Here is a 26,031-nt window from a genome sequence, read left to right as displayed (position 1 = left end):
AGAAACGCCGACGGAGACGGTGGCCAAACTAGGATTGACGTCCAGGAAGATTTTGCTGTGTGTTTGGGGGTATTGGCAGGAAATTATCTACTATGAGCTGCTTCCATACGGCGCAACTCAACTCGGAACTGTACTGTTAACAATTGGACCGTCTGAAAAATGCCATCCGCCTAGAAGCGGACAGCTTTGGCCAGTGGGAACGAAAGTGTGTTCCATCAGGAGAACTCCAGGCTACACACATCGATAGCGACTCGCCAGAAGTTCTTGGAACTTGGTTGGGAGGTTCTTATGCATCCACCGGACCTGGCACCAGGTGACTGCCATCTGTTCATGTCCATGGCGAACGATTTTGCTGTTGAAAAATTAGCTTCAACAGAGGCTTGTGAAAATCGACTGTCAATTTTTTGCCAATAGGAACGACGGCTTCTATGAGAGAGGCATAATGATATTGCAGTGGACTGTCGTTAACTCGAAACACCACGGGACCAAGATTTTTCGTCGAGTTACGTAGAGTTCGACATAGGCGTAGTTCGAGTTATACAGGTCATTCTTGATTCAATTCGACTTGAAGAGGTAATGAGATAAAGAGGTAAACCAAATGAAAATTCGAGTTATAGAGTTGAAGAATAGTGATATTTGTTCCCTATAGTAGGAGTAGATCGTATACATAGTATACATATTTGATTAATTTTGTGGAAAATGAACTGACTATAGAAAATTTTGTAATGAAATAAAACAACGACTCACTGTTGACAAATGCCAATTAACAAATTCTGAATATTTAAAGAGTTTTTATGATGAAGAAGTCAACTCCAAAATGTCAAAAAAGTTAATTCAAAGTTTATAGTTGGTTTCTTTTCTTTTCAACCTTACAATTCCTGACTAATAACATATTGCAATTATATTTTATTCAGATTTTTTAGGTTGTTTCAGCAATTGAGAGTGAAAACTCTAAATAAGTTTTTCGCAAAAATTACTTATCTTCTGAGAGATCTCTCAAAGGCTTAGGAGAGTCGGTGTAAAAAACATTAAACAAAAAATGTATTTCCTACAGACTTTACAAAACTGAACTTTTCAACTTATAATACCTGAGACTGCGGGAACTGAATCTCGCCCTAAAATCTGTGCATTTCTTTCATATTTTCTATAAGTGAAGGCTTTCATTATTATTATAAATAAGAATCTCATATCCTATCAAAAGACAAAAAAGTCAATATCTTTGAAAGGGATTACATTTTTGAAAAATCGGTAATGGATGCCTTTTGACAAATCTGCAACGCAGTTAATTATAACTGCGTTGAAAAATATAGGTTGTTCCATTCATAAAACCCTAATTTGCCTCTTTATCTCTAAAACGATAATTTATTTATATGATCTGTTATACAGGGTGATTCACCGGGATGGCCTATTAGACGTTTATGGAACACTAATCATAATTTTGAGCTGAAAATTTGCATATCGGGGTTTGAGACAATGATCTTTCTCTATAAAATATTTTCAGATCTCTACAACTTCCGGTTATACCGGAAACAGACTTCTACTTCCTTATTTCAAATGGCACACCCAGTATATTATCGCATCATTAGATAGCTTTTTTTATGGCAATTTCGGCAATATGCCATACCTTGGGTAAAAATCCAACGGTTCGTGAGTTATTGGGATTCTTATGAAAAAAATGGTGGCGATGAGGACACATTTTTTTTAATATTACCGCAGAAAGAGCTTTTTCCAAAAAAAATTTTTCTTTTTCGATTCCGCAAATACGTAGTATTATAAGACTGTTTGCGGTTTGGGCCAAAAATGTACAGGGTGTTTATAAGAGGATCATGAACTTGAACAACTCAAATTCATCAAAACCAAAGATTTTCAAATCAGAACCTATATTTTTGATTATTTCAGTCGATTCTACGTACAAAAATAGTGGGGGTTTCTTAAGCAAACCCTTTACCTAAAATGAATACTTTAAGAGTTATCGAGGAAGAACTTTGAATGAGGAAAAACCGCAATTTATAACTGTGTGGAGTAGTCTGCGATTTCCGAAAAACACAGAAAGAAACTAAAATTCGATGTTTTCATAACTAAATTTGACATATCAAGAATTGTAATGAATTATTCGTAATTAAAAATTGTATTGGTTTATGGATTTCTCAACAATACCAACGAAAAATTAATTAAAATTCATGAAATGTAAAATTTAATTATCCAAACATCGAATTTATGTTTCTTTCTGTGTTTTCGGAAGTAACAAACAGTTATTAATACAGTTATAAATAGCGGTTTTTCCTCATTTGAAGTTCTTCCCCGATAACTCTTGAAGTATTCATTTTAGGTATAGGGTTTGCTTAAGTAACCCCCACTATTTTTGTACGTAGAATCGACTGAAATAATAAAAAATATAGGTTCTAATTTGAAAATCTTTAGTTTTGATGAATTTGAGTTGTCCAAGTTCATGATCCTCTTATAAACACCCTGTACATTTTTGGTCCAAGCCGAAAACAGTATTATAATACTACGTTTTTGCAGAATTGAAAAAGGAAAAAATTTTTACGAAAAAAGCTTTTTCTGCTGAAATATTCAAAAAAATGTGAGTCCACATCGCCACCTCTTTTTTCATAAGAATCCTAATAACTCATGAACCGTTGGATTCTTACCCAAGGTATGGCATATTGCCTAAATTGCCATCAAAAAAGCGATCTAATGATTTAATAATATACTGGGTGGACCATTTGAAATAAGGAAGTAGTAGTCCGTTTCCGGTATAACCGGAAGTTGTAGAGATCTGAAAATATTATAGGGAGAAAGATCATTGTCTCAAACCCCGATATGCAAATTTTCAGCTCAAAATTATGATTAGTTTTCCATAAACGTCTAATAGGCCATCCCGGTGAATCACCCTGTATTATATAATAATAATTATTATATAAAAATATACAATAAGTAATAATAGTATAAACCATAAAAATTACTGAAAAAAGCGTTATAGAATTTTTCGAATTAAGGTATCGCACAGAAAACAAGATTTGAAACACCCTGTAACCGACTCAAGATATCTATGATTTGCTTTCTGATGTTTCATATGTTTTTATTTAATAGGTATAGTAAAAAGGAATTCATTATTTTTCCAATAGATGGCTTTAATTATCTGTATCCCGTGTTGTACAGTTCCGATCGGGTTTCACTATATGGCGTTAGAAAGATGAGATTTCGCAGTACAAAAACAGTTTTATGATTAGTTGACTCAGTTAAGTTTGGGCGTGCCACAAAGATGGACACTAGCAGAAAGGAAATACGCTATATTTTATAGTTTTTCCTAGATAAAGACAAAAATTCCAGCCAGGCGGCTGAAAATGTAAATAGTGTTTTTGGACCTGATACTGTAATAGCCAATCACGTGCAATTTTGATTTCGTTGATTCCGTTCCGGTAATTTCGATGTCAAAGATACACCACGCACTGGAAGGCCACTGGCCAATTGACGAAAACATCGATAAAAGTATGGACATGTCCAGTCCTGTTTCGATTGCTCAAGAGCTTAAGAGTGCACAATAAACCGTTTGGAACACTATTTGCATAAGGCTGATCTCAATAAGATGCTAGATGTATGGATACCACACGAGCCAACGCAAAAAACAGCATGGACCGAATTTCCACTGCGAATCGCAACAGATTACAGAATCACCCCATTTTTGAAACGCTTGGTACCTGGTGATGAAAAGTGGATCATTTATAACAACGTCAAGCAAAAAGGGTCATGGTCAAAACGCGGTGAGCCTTCGGAAACGGCCAGGAAGATTTTGCTGTATGTTTAGTGCGATTGACAGGGAATTATCTTCGAAGAGCTATTCCACTAAGGCACAACTGTTATTTTGGAACTCTAGTTATCGAACGAAACAGCGCATATTCGACCAAAATTGGATCATTCTAACTATGGTAATTGAAATTGAAGCCTTGTTCTTCATGCAAAAATAATGGTTTCTTTTTACTACACCTTATACTTTCTTGCGCCTGAGTTTTCTTATGAACTTAATTAAACATATATATACATATATATATTTATGAAATATGTGACATTTTTTTTAACTTGTTTTTGTCCTACAAAAATTTTGGAAACTGAATATGATATGATTTACTAAAATTCATCTTTCTATAAAAAAACACTCGACCCAGTAGGTACCAACAAAAATTTCCGCTATTTTGCTAACCTATATGAGCCGTGACTTTCTATGGCCACCCCCCCCCTCAAACATCGTCTGGATCCGCCCCTGGGGAGAGTCACCTTTCCAAGATGGAGTGGGAAGGTGTATCAGGCAGAGATCACTGGGTTGCCTACCAGTGATCTCGGGATGAAACACCGCAATCCCCAGAAAGAGGGCGCACCTACGCATATAAAAATGAATAGCAAAGAATTTTATTATTTAGTGATATAATATATTACATAATTTCAGTAAACTGGCTGTCCATGATAAACCCATCAGACAAACTATGCACTGCAAATACTTAGGGGTTGAAATATCCAGTCACAGAAATGTTTACCAGGAAGTAAGAGCACAAGCAAATAAGGCTTCAAGAATATCGGGATGTCTGAGAGACATGATATGGAGGAACGAGCATATGACAGCAGAAAGCAAAGTCCGCATTTATAAGACAGTGGTAAGACCAATTTTAACGTATGCAGCTGAGACCCGAGCCGAAACAGCAAGAACAAAGTCGCTACTTAGATCTACAGAAATGAGAATCCTGCGCACAATTAAGGGAGTAACATTACGAGACCAAATAAGGAGCAGCGTCATACGGGATGAGTTGAAGGTTCAGGATGTTGTTCGATTTGTACGATCAAGACGCCGAAACTGGAGGGACTACGTAGACAGAATGGGAATTGATCGATTGGCAAAGTGGGCAAAGAACGAAAGACCCAACACTCGACGCCCTCCTGGCCGACCACCAAAAAGAAGCTGGACATCTACGTCACAGGAGGCTGGATAAACATAAAATAACAAGACAAGTCTTAAGAAAAAGTGGAAGAAGAAGAAGACATAATTTCAGGTAAGCCGAGAACAGTGAGAAAAATTCTAAGACCCAATAACCGGCAGGATCAGGATTGGATGCGACGAATACCAGACGCAACCGAGCACGATCCTTCTGATTGATATTACAAATATAAGGGATGGGAGAATATTTCCCTTGGCGGATAGTTAAAGAGCTACTGCGGAGAGGTTTTCTTTCCTCGGCTAATAGGCTGAAGTCTGGATAATATATATTTTTTATTATGGAGATATATTTTGTACACTAAATGTTAAATCTACTTACTCCATAGCAGACTTAGTTAGACTCCCAGAAAAAGTATATACATTATCTTCTTCATCAGAAATTTTAATTGGTTCATCGTTCATTATCGGTAGACCTTAAAAACAATTTAATATAAAGCAAAAGTTTGATGGTCCCGAAAAAACTTACATTTCCCACAGTTGTCTGATTGCTTCCTCTTTCTTGAAGGCATAACACTTACTGCATCTACAGATCACAATTCTCAATCAATAAAAACGTCATCAATACAATTATATTAAATAATAACAAGCGAACCAAACATTTTCTCAATTTTATGAACAAAATATAATATATTATTATTAAGCATATTATGCTTAATAGCCGAACAAATATGTCAATTCAATTAATTCAGAAACATTTCTGGGCACTTAAATTAGCCGAAATAAAATAAAAAATTACTTCAAGAATAAAATATTACCTGCGTCAACAGGGACTGATGAGGGTTTCTTAAAATTTTGAACTACAACTTCTTTTTTATAATCTGAAATAAAATCAAAAATACATTCAGAATAGAATTTTTATCAAATTAGGGAGACATAACAAATTAAATTCAATTCATAATAAACTATGAGCTGTATTATCTAAGAACTTATGATGAATCAATCAATCAGATTAGATTTTTATTAATGAAACATAGTACAACTCGGTTGCGTTTGGGCCAGTAGTAATTTTTTTGGTTTAAAACTATTTGATTTCAATGAAATATTTTCATTAAAAATTAATGTAAAATAAAAATATTCAAACAGACAAAATATAAGTACAGTAAAACTTCGTTAAGATGCTCTTCAAGAGACTAACGCACGCAAAAGAGCGTATTAAGCGGTAAAGCGTCTTACCCGGGAATCTCAAAATGCTTGAAAAAAAATGTTTGCAAAATTTGAACGTAAAATTCATTAAAATTATAAATATAAAATAAGGGAATGTGATTATTATTGACATGAATAATGTGCATGTACACTTCTCACTCACTGAGCAGAGAGAAGGGAAGTTTCTTTACGATTGGGTTCTGCTAGCTTAACGATAAAGCTAGCAGAACTCAGGATTTTTTTTTCAAACGTTAATTCAGAAATTTAATAAAGGTGTTCAAACGTGAGCCTAAAATTTTGTTGTAATCAGATTGCCAATAAGAAATCGATAGGCTGGTGGTTCTACTAGCTTAAGGTTAAGCTAGCAGAACCCGAGATTTCTTCGACAATTTGGGAGCAACAAATTTTTCGATAGGGTAATAAATTAGCCTAAAAAAATAATCAAAATTCGAAAATGGTTCTGCTAGCTTAACGGGGGTGGCAGAAGGAACTGATTAAATACATAAACAGAGAAATAACTTTTCTGACCTCGCCTACATTTTGCCAGCCAACAGAAATGATTTCTGAGACCAGAGTCATTTTCTTTTTTCTCACTGCCCAACCTTTCGAAGTTTTTCAATGAGTGGATCAATTTCATCCCAAGCAGCCATAATAAAATGTAAAAAGTCTAGAACATTAATTTAGGTTGTCTTTCAAGTACTGCTTTACCAATTTTTTCCTATACTTGACAGTCCTTTGTCTTTTGGATGGACAGGGCAGTTTTCAATAAAAAAAATAACTTCTCTTTTCTGCTTACCGAAAAGGCATCCACCTGCTGAATCGATTTTCTAAACAGGTCTCCTATCATCCAAGAATGAGCTTGAGACTAAAAGACTCATGTTCAATGTCATATAAACAAATACCTAACGCCGCCAGTTTGCCATTCATTGATCAACCTTAAAAATTTTTTTCACCGATATACAGCAGCCAAAAAAGAGCGTCTCATCCAACAAAACAGAGCGTCTTACCGAGTACTTTTTTACTGTATTAGCATGGGAAAAGTCAAAGGGCCGACAAAAAGGAGCATATTATGTGGGATAGCGTCTTAAACGGAAGCGTCTCTCCGAAGTTTCACTGTATTTGGTATAATTAGCGAAACTTATATTTTATACACGCAAATCAGCTAAAAATTTCTTTTACCTCAAAATTAAAACTTTTTAGTATACTTACAGAAAACTTACCATCTTCAGTTTTTTTTACATCATTTTCTTCTTTTACTGATATTAAACTACTACTACTACTGTTTAAACTACTCCTTGTGCTTGGTGTTGATACTTTAACTATGTTTTTTCTTTTCTTTAATGGCTTATCACTTTCATTCGAGTTGGGTTTTCTAGGGGAATTCGATTTTTTACTAGATTTTGAATTAGTACTTATATAAGTTTCCAGCTCTAAGGGATTTTCAATAAATTTCATGAGCAATTCCATTTCATTAATAGCTTTTTCCAAACCTCCAGAAGTTTTCAGCTAAACATAATTTTTTAAATGGGATAAAAAACAGATTTATCATTTTTCTCACCTGCAACATGTGCCTAGGAATAGTGATAGGTTTAATACATTCCTGATTCACAATGGCTCTTTCATGTCTTGTACCAAAGAAACGTACATCGAAAGTTGAACCAAATTTCTTTATTACCTATAAATACAAGGATATAATTTAAATATCATCATTTTTCATGAATATATACAAAAATTTCAATGAACTTCAAATAGACTGTATAAAATAATTTTCACCTTTGCAGGCCAATAACAGTAGCCTTTCTGTTTAGCCCATACAACCTCATGAGAGTTCCTGCAAGGTAATGCAAACCAGTCTGTACTAAGCATTTCACTGCTGTGTTTGAAGCAGTCTATACATGAAACTATTTCTCCTATATCATGAAAAACATCTCTTGAAACAAATTTTGTTGCTTCATATTCTTGAGATTCAGCTGAAAAATTGAAATTATGACTGAAGGAGCAAAAAATATATACCATATATATACATATACCAATCAATATCGTTTTAGTCCATATATATATATTCGAAAATGCAAAAAATATACCTATAATCTCTCCCAGAGAAAAAGAACCCAATTCAAACAATCAAGTTTTACATTTATATACATATTTCAAAAGTAGAAGTTGAGGTTTAAGAAATAGCAATTAAAAGAATCAAATGATCCTTCTACGTACGGTTATGAAAAATTCCGATATTATGTTTGATAGTAAAAATATCTGCTAAATATTCAGTAAATTTTGAATACTCGGCATGTTCGATTTTTTCTTCTATCATTGTCATGTCCATTGGAAAAAAAATTAATAATTTCGCTCTGGAAGCCAAATCATTTTCTGTTATCCAATCTGGATAAGGTTCTGCACCATTCATTTTGTGCGTTATGTCTTTTGGAACCTGAAATAAATATTTTCACTTTTTATATTATGAAAATGCAGGTAATCTATGTTGAAAGTTGAAAAAATAATGTTTTTCTGAAACCAATATTACACTAGACCTTTTTCGCATCTATTTATGTGCGTTGAATGTGCATGCTTTCAGACCTATTTCGACACTTGTTTTAGGTATGAATTCTCGCCTGAAATGCAGTCGACCAACAAAATTTTTATCCGTTTGATATAATATATAACTCAAAGAAAATAAAGTATCTATAATTTAATTTTAATTTCACTTCATGTTCCACCTTATTTTTTTTTTCAGGGTTTAAGGGTTTACAGCAATAATAATAATAATAATAAGGTCTAATCAAAGAAGCATAGTGTAATATCAAATTCAAATATGGTCGCCGATAAAGTCTTACGATCAGATCTCTCCAACAAAAAGTGCCATAATATGCCGAATAAGGGATTACAGTGTTTTAACTGTGGCTAACATGATTAAAAACCTGGTGTATGGACTGATTAGATTTTGAGAATATTAGTTAAGTTTCGTTAAGTCAACTGTAGGTAGCGCTATTAACAAATTATGACAGATTCTTATTATTTAAGAGTTTTATATTTTGTACCTATGTATCTTGCATTATAGTTATGACCTGTGTAAGCAAATCTTGAAATTGTAAGAATATCTTAACTCCAATGAACTCTCTATTTCGAATACATATTTGCAGGGCCGTCGCTAGCCAGACTGCTGCTCTAGACAGAAACCTATTTTGCCGCCCTAACAGAAGCTTACTCTGCAGAATGCTAAAAATTAATATTGGATAATCGGGGTCCAGCGCCTGTTTTAGCGTTTCTAGCGTCCCGGCAAAATTACAAATCGGAACCCTTTCAGGTTTGGGGGGGGGGGTTTGGTGAATTTGTTTTCAAAGATTCAGTGTGGAAGTGTGAAAAACACCACACTTTTTCATGAAAAGTATTATAATTATAATACTTGATATTTATAATTATTTTTTAGGGATTCAAATTTTAATCCAATAAATGATTTAGGATAAGTGGATAAGTGGAATGCAACAAAAAAAAATAAACGTACTCAACTGAATTCTAATGAATAAATGATAAAATATATGAATTGAATTCAGGTGATGCGAATAAACAATTATTTTGAAATCGAATAGATGTTACAGATATTTACGATGCAAAGATGTAGAAGATTAGTAAATTTGATAAAAAAAATCATTAGTGAAATTCGTTTAAATAAAAAAAAATAATCAAATATTTCTTCCAGCAATCCAGATTTCCCAGAAAAAGTAGATAATGCCGCCCTCCATAATTTGCCGCCCCTCTTGAGTGAGCCCTGCAGTTTCAGGTTCCTAGCTCAGTTTCGATTTTAGAAAAAGCTTAAAATTTGTTTTTTTTTTTGTTTGAAATTATCTAGTAAAATAATAGAATGAACTATTATTTAATAATGGAATAGGGTATAAAACAATAAAACTTCTTATATTTCTTATATATCAAAGCAATAGTAGCCATATGGGAAGTTGTGAATTCGAGTGCTCCATATTATTTCGTGAATTAAAGACGCAATATATTTTAAATATTGGCGAAATTATAAAAGAGTAAATACAAGTAGAAAGTTCATATTTGGCTGAGTGATTTTCAAATCAATTTAATTTTTTTTTCGCGTGTATTTGCGATTATTTGAGTGGAAATTTATCATTCATTCCGGGATATCCTGATTATCACACGACATCTGGAGGTATCACAAGCAAGAGTTATAAAGCGTAACATACACGTCGAGATATCGAAAAAGGAGGATGGCAGTAAATGAGGAACTAGCGAGGTTTTTAAAGACTGAATTTGCCAATCAAACCATCATTATCAAGGAGGAACTTGCGAAGTTAAGAGAAGAAATAAAGCAGGTGGGGATAGACACGGGTGAAAGATTGGAAAACTGTGAACAAAGACTCTCCAGAGTAGAAAGCGAGATATTGGAGATAAAGAGAAGATCGTTGAAGAATAATATCATCATCTCTGGATTGGAACCCGATAGTTCCAATTTGGTAAAGTGCGTTGTCTCCAAACTGAATGCCATTTTGAATATCAATCTGCTAGAAACAGAAGTTAATAATATATATAGATTGGGAAAAACTAAACCAGTGGTAAAAATCGAATTTGTATCCTTCCTGGCCAAGTCTAAGGTTATAAAGAATCGACACAAATTAAAGGGATCCCGTATTTTCATAAACGAAGACCTTTGTGAAGAAGATCGTGACGATTTCAAAATACTGCGCCAACAACTGAACTTGGCAAGAGCGAACAATCAGAGGGCATACATCTGGCAAAAGCTCCTTGTCGTAAATGGTGAGAAATTTTCTGTGCAGCAACTTAAGACTCAAACTGTATTGGAACTACAGACTCATATTGAAGAAAATCCATCTAGCATACCAACTGATTTAGTAAGCAGCGCACCTAATAGTCCGGCCCCCATATCCCGTATTACACAGATGTTAACTGAACACGAACACTTGACAGTGGAAGAGGACTCTAAGATCAGCAAGGAGATTTCAACGATTAATCAGGTGCTGGAAAGGACCAAGGAGTGGGAAATAAAGAGCAGAACGAGATCACAGTCTTCGGGGAGTAGTAGTGCCAGGAGAGAGCAAAAACTGGTAACAACAGAACCAAAGCAGTCATCAGGTAGTGGAGTTGCCAAGAAAGAACAAAAAGCTGATAACAGTGGAAAGAAAGGAAAGAAGGGAGGTTAGAAAAGCTAAGGTAAACTACTCTTTATTCATCTATTTTAAGTTTTAATTGTATATACATGGATCAATTCTTGAGGGATTTTGAGGGGGAAACACATGAAGCAGAATATATAGATTATGTTGGGGATCTCAAACATTATAACATAGAATCAAAATTTAAAATCATTCACAATAATATCAGAAGTATCGACAGGAATTTTGACGAGTTCAAATTAATGTTGAGAACATATACAGATGATTTTCATGTGATTGTTTTAACGGAAACATTTATGATAGATAACGTGGATCTTTATAAAATCGAAGGATACACATACATGTATAATTATGGAACTTTCAACAAAAATGACGGGGTTGTGATATATATCAGGAACGATTTGATGTATAACGGCAAGATAATAAGTATAGGAGAAATTAAAGCGGTGGAACTAGACCTTGTATTCGAAATGAAAAAACTTAAAATAACAGGAATCTATCGTTCTCCAAAAGGATGTCCAAAAAAGTTCAATAGAGACTTAGCTGAATACATTGGAACAACAACAAGTAATGATAGTACGTGGGATTATCATTTAATTGTAGGAGATATTAACATTGATCTTTTATCGAATAATGAAATAGTTGATGAATACATGAATGTCTTCAGTTTTTTTGGATATAAATCCTATATAAATAATGTAACTAGGCCTTCTAGTGGTAGTTGCCTTGACCATATATTTCTGAGATGTCGCCAATCTGTTGTAAATCAGAATAGATCGTTTATTATTCGTACGGACATCACTGATCATTATGCAATTAGTTTATGCCTCAACCTGAAAGAAAAACCTCCCGAAAAAGTTATTAAATATAAAACTTATATTGATTATCAGAAATTAAAAAATGATTTAAAGGAAATTGATTGGCACGAATTGATGAAAAATAAAGATGTAGACTCATTCGCAGAATTGTTTATTGATTTATTAAAACATTACACACAGAAACATACAACAAAAATTGAGTTGAGCCATAGGAAATCTGGGAGAAGCAACTGGATCACTCAGGGATTACTAAGAGCCATAAACAGAAAAAACTATTTATACAAGGAAATGATGAAATATCAATACAATACTGAGTTGAAACAACAATATACAAGATACAGAAATATTTTACACAAGTTGATCAGGAATGCTAAAAGAGATTACATGAACACCTTTGTCACGAAATACACTTCAGCAACAAAATCACTTTGGTCTTACGTGGATAACCTCTGCGGTAGATCCAAACCTGCAACAGAAATAAAATCTATCATTAATAATGAAGGACAGGAAGTAACAAACACGGAACAAATTGTAGAGGAATTCGGAAGATATTACAACGAAGTAGGTAAAAAGCTAGCAGATAATATACCTTATAGTTTAGAAAAGAAAGAGGGTGAAATTTTTTGTAATGAGACATTTTTTCTATTCCCAACAAGTCCAAATGAAGTGAAAGAAGTGATACAAAAACAAAAAAACGGAGGATCTCCTGGCGTTGATGGAATTAGATCAGAACTGCTGAAGAATATTCAAGAAGAAATTGTTGAACCCCTTGTATTAATGACGAATATGTGTTTCGAGTCAGCTAGGTTTCCTAGAATTTTCAAAGTGGGGGTTATCAAACCAATTTTTAAATCAGGAGAAAAGGACAAGATGACAAATTATAGACCGATATGTCTTATATCGAATGTAGCCAAAATTGTAGAGAAATTATTGAAGATCAGAATTGTCAAGTTCCTAGAAAAAAATAAAATTATATCTGAACACCAGTACGGTTTCAGAGAAGGTAAATCGACTGAAGATGCGATTAGGAGAATGATAGCGAGGATATACAGTTGGTTAGATGGTAGAAAAACTGGTCTGTGTGTCTTTGTAGACCTTGAAAAGGCCTTCGATACTGTTTCACACAAAAAACTTTTAGATAAACTCTACCGAAACGGATTCCGGGGTAAATCATATGAATTATTGAAAAGCTATTTAACTGATAGAGTCCAATTTGTAAAAATAAAGGATTATTCTAGTAAGATGAGGAACATCGAATGTGGAGTACCCCAAGGAACAGTGATGGGACCGATATTGTTCTTAGTTTATATGAATGGTTTATTACAAATGGAGAAGAAAGGTGAGGTTATCAGTTTTGCGGATGACACTGCCATATTGTACGAGGGAAATTCTTGGCAAGAACTGAAATCTGAGTCTGAAAAAGACCTTTTCAAAATAAAACAGTGGTTTGAGATGAATGAATTAACAATGAACGTGAAAAAAACAAAGTACTTACCGTTTACTTCCTATGAGTCAGGTCTTCCGAACTTGGGTCCTCTGAAAGTCAACGATTGCACAATCATACCCGAAACTGACTCCATCAAGTATCTCGGCATTACCATCGATAGACATCTAAAATGGAACTTACATATAGACAATTTGGTAAGAAAACTTAGATGCCTTCTATCAAAGTTTAGATACCTTAAAAAGTATTTGGAAATAGAAAGGCTAATACAGATATATAATGCTCTATGCCAATCGCTGATAAAGTATGGAATTATTGCCTGGGGTGGAGCATACGAATGTCATATAAAAAGAGTAGAAGTGGTCCAGAAATGGTTGCTCCGTGTAATCTACGGAAAGCCCCATTGGTTTCCTTCAGACGAATTATACTTCTTATCGCGGGCAATGAATCCTCAACAGTTATTTGTATCCCAGATATTAACGGCCATCTGTTCTAGAAGAATACAACTCACATTAAGACAAACCGATTGCAGTTATGAAACAAGAAGTAAGATAATTCACGTGATTCCTAGAGCAGAAAAGCGAATTGGACAAAGATGCTTCACATACCTGGCTCCACGCATTTATAGTATGATCCCGAAGAACCTGAAAGACATAAGACACAATAAGAAACAACAAATTATGATAAGGAAATGGATTTTTGAAAAAGGAAGAAAATATATTCAATCCATAATCAATGGTTGAATCATGGATGAAACCTCATATCCAAGAATTCCTGCCTACCTTAGATCGGCCTCTAGATGATGCACCGGTAATCCTCAACTGCATGTCACCAAGGTTACAACACTAAAGAGTCATCACTGAGTTCTCGACACTTCAAGTTATCCTCATTTTGATATGATTCGATCAATTCCATTATTTATTCAGTTTTTATTCAGAATTAGATTTATTTCAAATGTGGCTATTGTAATATTGTTCATATGTTAATTGTATATCGCGTACAGGCTTCAGCCTCTGCGATTTATGTTTATGTCACAATAAACTATTATTTATTATTTATTTCTTAAGAAAGATCAGTTGAAAGTGATGAAATGGAATTGTTTTCTTATATTTTGCATTCCATTCTGAGGAATCAACATTCTGATTAGAGAATTGGAAAGAAAATAATCCAGAACCCCAAGTGGCAATAAAATTCGGCAACGTTAAGCGAACGCCGACAAGCCTGATGTGTCAATAATTCGTAAACAGCACTATGATGGGATCACGCCACATCTGGATATTTATAAGTATAATGCGGCACCTTTAATGTTGTTGCTGACGGATTTAAATCTCATTTGGTACTTTGAATTTTTACATATGTATATTTTGTTGATCAAGCTTGAAATGCCGTCCTTGAATTTTGTCGCCCTAGGCGACCGCCTACCCTGTCTAACCCCTAGTGACGGCCCTGCATATTTGAATTTATTCTAGTGAATGTTTTGTGTTTTGTCACGACTATGCACGATCATACTGTGGTACACATCGCTTCTAATTGGGGAGGATCGGGTTTTAATTAATTTATCCAGTCAAAATCAAAGAAAAAAAGATCGAAATGACAAGTATTATTGAGGCGCCACCACGAATTAAAACTAATATTTTCAATTTAGTCGAATGTCATTCAATTCAAAAATTGACGATTGCATACACCATGTTTTTAGGCATCTTAACGTTAATGCATCCGAGATGTATAAAGTACTATAGTGATATTGTTAAAATAGACGAACCACACATAAATTGTCGTGAACCGAACAATTCTAGAATGTGAGTACGACATCCTGAATGATTCTACGGAAAGTATTGAGTGGTGGATGAAGTGACTTTTGGAAAGGCAGACATGAAAATAAGACGTGGACTCAAACTAGAGATGGAAAACCTTGCGAGAGATAATTCTCTTCTGAGGAAATTGGTTGCGGAAATGGAAGATAAGAACAGGTCACTCCTGTTCAAAATTTGTGTTAGAGAGAGATAATAATTAAAGTCCAGTCGATTAACAATCGGAAAACAAAATGCAAACAAAGAAAATTATCAGAATGGAAATAAGGAGGACAACATCTGCGGTAGAAGCAAGGGCGGTCCTAGCCTTGAATTTTGGGAGAGGGGGTCGCCGTTATGGGCCCCCTTGACCCCCCTGGGACTGCTCTTGGGTAGAAGAAATCAAGACGGATCTGAATCATCAATTCATGTGAAAGGGGCGGGGAACAAGATAAGTGGAGTTCCCTGGACGGTGCAACATATGGATGGAACAGCTGATGTTTCCAAAACAAAAACAGACAACATGAAGTCATATACGGAAACTCATTCGATAGATCTCAAAAAGACGAGAAGTAAATTGCCAGACAATACACTCAGGAAGCGTTCGTAAGTATTAAGCACAGAGTTTGACTACACATAAGACTCACAAGTTTGAACACAACAGAACAAGATATACATAAACATCTTGCGAACCTTTTTCCGGGTAGAGAATTTCTAGTGGAGAAACTAGAAACACAAAAGGATGTTAAAAGCCAGTCGTTCAGGTTGGGAGGGGATCTTGACATCAAAGATGAACTCAATAAAAATGAGAACTGGCCCATTGGAGTAACCATAAGACAGTTAAAATTTTTTCGACGAAACAAATATGAAAATTTCGATCATTCCGGAAGAGAATCAACAATCACTGGAAAACAAACTTGACGAATTTATGATGTTCTTGAATGAGCGTAATATTGACATAACCTGTGTCACTGAACATTGGCAATAGGATGAAATATTGAACAGAATAAATTTAGATGCCTACGTGGTGGCAGGCTCATTCTGACGAGCAACAATCAGGCATGGAGGAGTTGCACAGTTAAAAATGAAACTCCATATTAAGCACTGGCGAATATTAGAGATCTCTCCTTAGAAAAAATGTGGAGGTTGTCGCAATAAGACTTCCTAATGAGAAGATATTGATCGTTGGAATACATAGACCCCAATCTGGAGATTTTTGGATATTTCTCTCAACATTGTACGATATGAGAGTGACAAAATGATTGTTGTTGGAGACTTTAATGTTCTTGAAGAGCTCAAGCGAAAGAAACCAGGTGATTGAGCTGTTTGCATCGTATAACATGATGATTTTTTTTAGGGAAGCCTCCCAGATAATATGTTTACGAATATAGATAAGAGTCTGTATGAAACATCAACATTTGAACCAAACTTCACAGGACTCAAAGAGCAGATATTGCGGGATATTAAAGAAATAAACATCATTGTTTTGCAATCATGGGCGAGATAATGAAAGATCAGGTACAACCCAGTAGAAATAAAACCGAACAATTCCTAAAAAACGTCAATATGAATATGGGATAATCAATATTTTTAAGACTAACTACAGAATAAGAACTTTTGAAAATTTCCAAAAATATTAAGAATAAAAAATCTGCAGATTTCTATGGCTTCACATGCGCTTTTTTGATACAGTTCTAGTTGATCACTTAGTAAGGATCATAAACTAATGCATCGTTTAGGGTGTTTTGCCGAAAAAACTCAAATGTGCCAAGATTATCCCCGTTTTCAAGAATGGGGAGACCGAAAATTGCCAAAACTATAGACCAATTGCAGTTTTGCCCGCTGTATCGAAGATCTTTGAGGAAATATTGAGGATTCGAATGGTGGAGTTTCACGAAAAGCACCAACTGCTTCATGAGGGGCAACATGGTTTCAGAGGTAGGAGATCGACAGTATCAGCCATGCTCGAACTCCTGGAAGCTATTTCAGATCCGTATAATGACAACAAAGTTCTGCAGTTGGAATGTATAGATATCAGCAAAGCATTCGATAGTGTCTGTCATAAGGTACTTCCGCGCAAGCTTAGTTATTAAGGGATTCGCGGAACCACATTGAAGTTATTTGGTTCATATCTAACAGGCAGAGAACAGGACCCTCACTGGAATGGTTTAATGTCGGGGATAGAAATGGTTCCCGCCGGATTCCCACAGGGATCTATACTTGGTCCTCTAGTGTTCCTGATACAGATCAACGATCTGTTCAGCAATATACGAAGTGATAAAAATCTGCGCATGCGTTCATGAATAAAGCTAGTAATGAGGCATTGGAGGTACTGAAGTCAAAAGACTGTCTAGAATACCCTGAGACGTTCAGTGCTAATGGGTTGCTGTTGAATAAAGAGAGGACACAAAGCATTATATTCGCCAGCGGGAATCGTGCAAATTCTTCATTGGTCTATCTGGGTCTGGATTTCCATGAGTCACTACTCACTGGGGTGGAAAAATTATATCGATACCGTTTGTGCGAGGTTGTCAACTGCAATTTTCATGATCAAAAGGATGAAGCAGATCTCAAACCTGGAAGTGGCAAAACTGGCCTATCACTCTGGTCTTCGCAGTATTGCAACCTACTGTATAATTGTCTGGGGCCACTCAACTGAATCCCAAAGAGTTTTTATAAAACATAAAAGAGCTCTGAGAACTCTATTAGGCCTAAACAATAAAACAAGTTTCCAAGAACACACAAGAAGGAAGGAATATTAACGATACCGTCGTGTTTCATATTCAGTTGCTTGAAATGCACCAGAATGCGGCCAAATATGTCACCAACTTGGACTTTCATGAATACAACACAGAGGAAAAACAATACCGTTGTACCATACAACCGAAAAAAGAAGGCTCAGCTAGGCAGCAACCATATAGCGGTCAAATTCTATAATAAATTGACGTTGGACATCAGGAGCTCCACACCGGCTGGCTTTCAGGAGAATCCACAAAAACTATTACTTCAGAAAACGATTTATACTGTAGAATGTAAATTAATTCCTATCCGACTGACCGAGATTGTCTTCTCTTCTGTTTGTTTGTTTTTTATTTATAGATATTTAATTCATATATGGTTGTATATTTGGTAATATTTCTCTTGTGAATATATTTACACATATTGTGTACATGGAACTGTTTACAAGTCATGCAATTCTTGATGGCATTTTTTATATTGGAACTGTGAACTATGTTTATTTTAAGATGTTTTTCATCTAATTGTTCCTATATTCTGTTTCAATAAATATTACAATACAATTATGCCAGTCAGAAATCAGGCAAGAAATAAGCGTAGGAAAAAGGACTAGTGTAATACAGGGTTCCAAGAAGTATAACTTACCCAGGCTCTAGATCTCATATGAACAAACTTGAGTAAAGTATTGAGCTCTAATTTTTCAATACAAAAAGTGTCTACCCCTTTCATGTTGCAAATAATACATGCATTGCAATCATAATTCTTTTTTTGGTGATCCCATTCAGGAGAATATGTGTTCAAAGCTTTAAAAATATCATTTCTTCCATTCTTCAGGGATATTGTCGAACCAGAATTTGTTATCAATTTCAAAAATAAAAAGAAGATATTTCTGAAGTCTTTGGGTGAACAGTCCGCATGAAATACTCTGTGGCAGGAGTTTTTGCAACAAAGTTTTACATTGCCAGCTTTGTGACATTGGAAACAATACCAGTCTGTTTTATCTGAAACCAACTAAAATAAAAAAATGAATACAACCATTTTTTTAATAGATCAGATGAATAAATTTTTCATTTCAATAATTTCATTCTTCAAATAATTTGTTTCGGACCAAGATATTGTAACACTAATTAAAATTTCTTTTTTAGTAACTGGCGAACAACAGTGCCCATAAACCAAATTTTTCAGAAATCCTCTAAGAAAAAAATCTTTGGGAGATAAATTGGAGGTCATTTGTAGAAATGGCACGGTTCGAAAAAGTCATCCTGAGATATTGTGTGACCACTCTTTATTTGCAACTTGGACAGTCTGTTGAAACTAGACATTATCAAAATTAATTGGTAGGTGTCAAACTGTCTGAAGAATTTCGCAAAAACTCCAAATATTTGGCAACATTTAGGTTACTACGAATAAAAAACGCTCCCGATGTAATTCCCCTAAAGTTCTTGAGGATACTGGGTACGCACAGAAATACTTATGTCGAGTTGCACCATAAAAAAAATTAACACAGATTAACCAATTAATGCTACTCAATGTTTAGTCTCAACGTATGTTTTTAATTAATTCCGATTGCACTGCTTGACTTGATAACTCAAGTTCAAGTCAAGTAGTAGGTTTTCAATGTAAAGTCAAGTACCTAATGAATCAATACTTGACTTGACATTGAAAAAATACTACTTGACTTGAATTGATTTCAAGTCAAGCTCAAGTCAAATAGCTTGAATATCAAGTCAAGCCGAGAATCCCTAATGAAGAGCGACTAATTCGACTTCGACTATCAAGATCAAGTCGCAACACAGTCCTGTGACCATCCCCACTTCGCCATTGTTCGCTCAGGAGTTTTGATTAATTCTCAGGAATAACGTTGCATATCCTATCGTTCAAAATATATTTTTCCTACAACTGATATGAAAGGAAATGTATTTTTCATAGCTCGAAACCTGCAGAATTCACAGTTATACTGACGATACACAATTGTAGTTTTCTTTCTCTCCGAGTCGGATGGTTGTATTTCTCATAGCTTGAAACCTGCAATATTCATAGACCATAGTTACACTGACGATACGCAATTGTAGATTTCTTTCTCTCCGAGTCGGATCCCTGCGACCAGAGAATTGCTTAACTGCGATTTACACAAATTTTATAAAATAGCTGAATATCATCTTCTCAAGTCGAATCCTAAGAATCGTTCTGTCGACTGTCAAAATATTCAGTTACAAACAGACATCCAATTCTGAGCCTTGATGCAACAAAAAACAACCAAAATTAACTTTAGTCTAAATAAGAAACTTCTATGGAAAAGTACGAATCAATTTGAGATTTTAAATAACATCTTCAATAAAATTTCTATACACGGTGTTCCTAAATTGGAGGTATAAAGGAAAATGAGAGATTCCTTGGATAATTTTGAGAAAAAAGTTCTATAAACATGGGTCCGCAAATGCTTTCCCTCATTTCTTGTAGTTCAAATTTTTTATTTTTCTTGAAGTGTCTATCTTCTGTGGATGTTGCCTATCAAATTGGACCACATTACTTTGTTCACTGCCACGCTAAATAATCCTGTTGATGTCATTCCAGTCCATGTTTACGTAGCAACGATATTCCTCTGCGTCCTACTGGTCGTTTACTTTCTATTTTTCCCTGAAGAATAAGTTGAACTAGAATATCTTACTACTGTCAAATGTAGAAAACTGGAGTATTTTGGACACATCATGTGACACAAAAAATATCACCTACTTCAACTTATTCTTCAGGGAAAAATAGGGGGTGAAAGATCAGAAGGACTCAGACGAATCTCGTGGCTACGTACGTACGAATATAGGTTCTACGAGCATGGACTGGAATGACATCAACAGGATTATTTAGAGTGGCATTGAACAAAGTGATTTGAAACTTTGCTTTCCTGCTCCATATGCATTGCCATTTCTAGATATTTCTCTATTGCAGTGGTCAAATATTGTTTGATTCTGAATTGCAAACAGACGAATCTTTCTATTATTTTAAATTTGGGGTCCCAAAATGAACTCACATCACCTAGGTCCTAGAGTAACATCCTCCCCTAACATACATGCTTATGCAAAAAAAAGTCTTATTTTGACCTGAAAAATACACCCCTGAAATCTCGATACTGAATTTTGAATCACCCAGTAAAATGGGCTTATATACCTCTATACCTGTAATGGGTTTACTTAGAGTCCCAGCGAAGGTTTTAGTACTTCTTTTGACAATTTTTTCGGTATAACCAACTTTTCAAGAATACCAAACGTTTTTATATTTATGCATCGGATAACAGTAAACTGTGTTCAGCATCAGCTGTTAAATGTGTTAAATAGATCTGTCAAATATTTATACATATTTATTGCTAGAGATTAACGAAGATCCAGTTCTGTCACCGGTGGTTAGGTTTTTTGTGTGGAATATTCGAATAAATATTAACTGAATAATCATTGAACATTTACTGAATATTCAATGAATAATCGCTGAAAATAATCATTGATTAATCGCTGAATAATCATTGAATATTTATTGAATTAATCACTGAATAATAATAAATTATCAATCATGAATATTTGTTTGAATGAATTAATCGAATAAATTTAAGAAAATTAATATTCGAATACAAAAATGCGAAAAAGTCCCAGCTCTAGCGTCAATCACTTAGGGAACGGAATACTCACGCGTGCAACTGTTTCCTAATAGATTAGGGCACCTGGTTGCACTAGCCCAGTAGGAAAAATGCATGGATCCTACTGATTTATTATCGATTGATAGTTTGATAATCGGTACAACCGACAGCTAGTTTTATACAGGGTGTCTACTTTAAACGGTCCAAAACTTCTAGGCGAGATTCTACAAGTGATTTTCAACAAAAAATGTTATATACCACATGGTTGAAATATTGATGGTAATTCTTCAATTCAACATTTTGTATAACACTCCAGTTATCCTTGTAGCCTCATCAAATTTAATCACATATCTCAAAAAAGCATGAAATTGGCGAAAACACAGGAATTTTTTGTGCCAAAAAATTTCTCACTACAGGCGTATTAAACAGATAAACATAACTATTCTTAGGTGAACAATATCAATCATATTTTTCTTATAAGTTTATCAATGAAAAATGAATTATTGTGAACATGTTTTCTATTCAGCAAAAATTACCCCATTCGATAATCTTTAGAATCAGTTGTTTTCTCTGATTGAATATTAGAGTTACTCTCGCTAAAACTGTTTATTCATCTGTCGAGTCAAACAAAGCTAGAAATTGTTTTTTAAGATTCAGATATACACACAAAATCTCATCGCGATCCGATCTGCTGTCAAGGAAATATCAAGTATTTCTTCTCCAATATTCTTCTTAAATTTTCAATGGTACTGATGATGTGATCCGCTTCAAATTTGAACGGAGCATGAAATCAGTATTTCATATCAATACCTAAAATATAATCTCCGTCGGTTTTGAAGTGATAGTGATATTTGCTTGTGTTTTTTCAATATTTTTTATTTTGATCAACATGAAAAAAGCTTGTTATTCTTCATCTAAATGCAAATCTTCATCTTGATCTGATCTGCAGTTATGCAATTAACAGGAAAACAAAATTTCAAACGGTCTTATCTACAGAAATCCTTGTTCAATTATGTGTTTGGATCTGTTCCTTCCGAAGTTATCGTCGGACAGACGGGAGGTCAACCTGATTGGATTTGACCACTAATTGGACATCAGTGAGTCGATCTATAACGTTTGAGACTATCATTGGCTCAAAATTCGAAAATTATAGACATCGTGACAAAATGACAGAGCGCTAGGCAATCAGGTAATAAGTTGTAAGACAATACCAATTATCATAAAAATGATATAATTACGAGATTTGAAGAAAATCTTTTGGAATAAAACAGGACTCTTACCTTATCTGAAGTTGGAAATGTCAATGCCTGTACTTTAGAATCACTTCTCTTCCAAGCCTTTCTGAAAATTAGAAAAAAAAAATAGAATTTATCAATTGGTTTTTACAGAAAAAATTAATCTTGTGTCCACCTTAATAAACTGTTCGTTCAAATTTGATATTTCATAACTTAACATACATTAAGAGGTCAAACTTTGATTCATACGCTACCAGAAACTTAAAAGTAAAAAAAACAAAGAAGATTGAGCATTTTTTCTTTTGAAAAATTTCAAAAGAATTTGGATGCACTTACAAAGAGTGTAATAAGAACTTCCAAAATAGAATTTCAATAAATACATTGACACACTGGCTATTTAATAATTTTAGGCCACGGTTTCAAGAGTCCAAAGATCCCATTAAATGTTACTTACTCTAGTAAATTATCACACACCATGTCATCCAAACATTTTTTCCATTCAGATAGAGTTGAGCCACGGGATTTAATGAGATCTTTAATAACCTTTTCATATTCAGGAACTGTTTTTTGCCATTTTATATGTGCTATGATATCCCAAACACTTTGCACATCTATGGGATCTACTTTCCTCATTAAAGGCATCTATAACAAAAAAAACAATGAGAAAATTCCTTAACAACGTTTTAAATAGTGGAAATTAATTATTTCAATATTATTTCGCAAATATTCTTATGTCACAAGGAACTATATTGATATTTGCTTATGTATAACCAAAATTTTCTAAATGATATAATAATTATAGATCACCAATTTCTAATAACTTTGATAAGATTAAATGATTACCTCTTTGACAAAAATATCAGCCTAACTGTAAACACCCCTATAAATTAAAAACAGTTACTTCCTGGTATCTTTTTAAAGAAGCATGTGGGCAGAGAACAAACCAATTCAGTGTTGTTGAGCTCTTCCACAAATAAATATTGATTTGAAATGATTGTAATATATGCTATGGTTGGTGTTTTTCTGATTATTATTGGTTTGTTAAGTTCTACTTATTTTACACTTCACATTAAAAAAACCAGATACAAAAAATGTTGTATAAGTCATCTATTAGATGGACTAGGGGCATTATTTCTTGGATTTTTCTATATATATAGCTATATAGAACTCAAAGGAAATTTGAGGAATACAACAACAACACTGATTTTTCAAGAGGACACTTATTTGAATGTAAGTGAAGAACCAACTATCCTAAACTTTTTTCCAACATTACCAAATGCAATCAATCATCTGCCAAGTACTAATGATGTTCCAGAAGGAAATAAAGAAGTTTTCACTGAACTTGCTGTTACAACAGAAAATATAACTATTTTGAATCAGGACTCCATTTCTGATCACAATGAAGAAATTACAATGATTCCCCTAATAGATAACTTGAAAAATGGTAGTTTTAATTTTTATCAGAATTTCTTCAAAGATATCATAAAACAAAAAACTTCAAACAATTCCAAATTAGTTAATCGTACTATATTTTACAACAACAAAGAATATGGGAAAAGTATTAGAAATAATACAAAATTGAGAATGAAACGGGAACCAAAGGAATATATTACTCCAGATATCAAATGTTTCAAAGAAATGTTTCTGAAACATGCACTACTAATATGTTCTTTTTTATATAGTGTCATTTGTCTGATCAACAATATCAAAGTTTGTTATGAACACAAACCCCAAAACAGCATTACATTGAAAAAAGAAATCAATGAAGAGTCTCTAGAATCATCACGAAATTCTAAAAGTTCACAAAGTTCACTATTTGTCAGGAAAAATGAGAAATTAGGTAATGAAAGCAAGAATGACCTAGAAGAATGTGTTGAAAGGAGCTCACCAAACTTGGACATTTTTTTAGCAAGAACTATGAAATTCAGCATTGAAGATAAGAATAAAAAAAATGAGTTGGATAAGGAAGCAGCTACTTCATCATTTTCAAGACATTCAACATATATTTTGAAACTCATTATTTTATGGTTTTCCCCAGGCTTTTGTGTATTCAGCCTTCATATAATTATGGGAGGACCAAATGTACAGCACCACTCAATATATTCAGACCCTGCTTATAACTTTACAAGTATAGCAGTTAGTAAAGATCTAATAAAATTGATTAATAATCCACCATCTGTAATAATTGAAGAAAACAATAAGGAGATCAATGATATTGTTCAGAATGTTTATAATATAGTAGACGAAATAAGCAAGCAACCTAATATAAATAACCAATTGATTGATGATATCATCTATGATACAATATATTATTTGAACAAAAAACATGAGAACATGAATAATACAAATGGTTGTTCTTTTAATACGTCCACCTTGAAAATTCACAGTTTCTTCTTGTTTTGCATAATATTCATCGGAAGCATCTTTTATTCCAAAATATTACAAATAAAGATGAAACTCGAAGAAAATATTTTCAGCCATTTCACAATGATTTACTTTTATGTATATATCTTAATTTGGTTGCCTTGCATCTGTGAAGTATTATTCAGAATATACATTCTGGATAGAAATCCATCAGCAATTTCAGATATTACACTGGCTTTAGCTAACCTTTTCATTGTAGTCAATAATTTCAATAATTATTTATTGCTCAATAAAATAAGAAAAACATGTCTTACTTTAGAAATATAAGTAATAAAATTATCGTTTTTTATTTATTCATATTCTGGAGTCATTCTTTGGTATATTCAAAAAATTACCAACATTTAAAATTATCCTTTTTCATTAGTATGTATCTTTATTCTCTTAACATCGGGTATAGCGCCTAAAACTGTGTTCAGTTTTAATAATCATATATCATCAACAATTCCTCAATTTGGAAAAAAAACTAATTTACCTTCTTTACATAGAAATACCACGGTTTTTTGTTAATTAATAATAACTAATCTATGATGATAACTATGAGTAGTACAGGTACAGTTCTCAATATTGTTGTTTTGGAATAGGTCATAGATATCTCTGTATCATGATTTTTCTGTGATTATCTCTCATCTGTCTCGCCATAGAATCGATTTTCATTATACCTTGTTCTACATAGAAGTTAAGGTTC

General features: G+C 33.9%; 2 protein-coding genes across 7 annotated transcripts in view; one reads left to right on the top strand and one right to left on the bottom strand.

Moving 5' to 3' along the window:
• The window catches only part of LOC123679029 (zinc finger MYND domain-containing protein 11), a 32,237-nt gene extending 6,262 nt beyond the window's left edge, over nucleotides 1-25,975 (bottom strand). The window contains exons 1-12 of one of the 6 annotated variants that reach the window (XM_045616347.1): nucleotides 25,819-25,904; nucleotides 25,686-25,752; nucleotides 23,377-23,564; nucleotides 22,968-23,028; nucleotides 18,711-19,076; nucleotides 8,345-8,561; nucleotides 7,904-8,100; nucleotides 7,689-7,805; nucleotides 7,351-7,636; nucleotides 5,743-5,805; nucleotides 5,454-5,510; nucleotides 5,307-5,400 (exon numbers count right to left, since the gene is read on the bottom strand). In XM_045616347.1, the coding sequence (XP_045472303.1) occupies nucleotides 5,307-5,400; nucleotides 5,454-5,510; nucleotides 5,743-5,805; nucleotides 7,351-7,636; nucleotides 7,689-7,805; nucleotides 7,904-8,100; nucleotides 8,345-8,561; nucleotides 18,711-19,076; nucleotides 22,968-23,028; nucleotides 23,377-23,564 (1,646 nt within the window). In that variant the 5' untranslated portion in view covers nucleotides 25,686-25,752; nucleotides 25,819-25,904. Of the gene's footprint in view, nucleotides 1-5,306; nucleotides 5,401-5,453; nucleotides 5,511-5,742; nucleotides 5,806-7,350; nucleotides 7,637-7,688; nucleotides 7,806-7,903; nucleotides 8,101-8,344; nucleotides 8,562-18,710; nucleotides 19,077-22,967; nucleotides 23,029-23,376; nucleotides 23,565-23,765; nucleotides 23,803-24,195; nucleotides 24,219-25,600; nucleotides 25,753-25,818 lie in introns of those variants that run through there. The other 5 variants (XM_045616346.1, XM_045616343.1, XM_045616345.1 and 2 more) reach the window with 5 other exon arrangements.
• LOC123679030 lies at nucleotides 23,810-25,626 on the top strand. Its single transcript, XM_045616350.1, has 2 exons — nucleotides 23,810-24,762; nucleotides 24,832-25,626. Exons 1-2 carry the CDS (start codon nucleotides 23,913-23,915, stop codon nucleotides 25,611-25,613), a joined length of 1,632 nt encoding a protein of 543 aa, XP_045472306.1. The 5' UTR covers nucleotides 23,810-23,912; the 3' UTR covers nucleotides 25,614-25,626.
• Nucleotides 25,976-26,031: the final 56 nt, after the last annotated feature.

The sequence above is a fragment of the Harmonia axyridis genome, chromosome 4 (genome assembly GCF_914767665.1).
Source record: "Harmonia axyridis chromosome 4, icHarAxyr1.1, whole genome shotgun sequence".
NCBI classification, from domain to species: Eukaryota; Metazoa; Arthropoda; class Insecta; order Coleoptera; family Coccinellidae; genus Harmonia; species Harmonia axyridis.
Note: the sequence above shows the minus strand (reverse complement) of the source record. Positions and strands in the feature narration are given on the sequence as shown.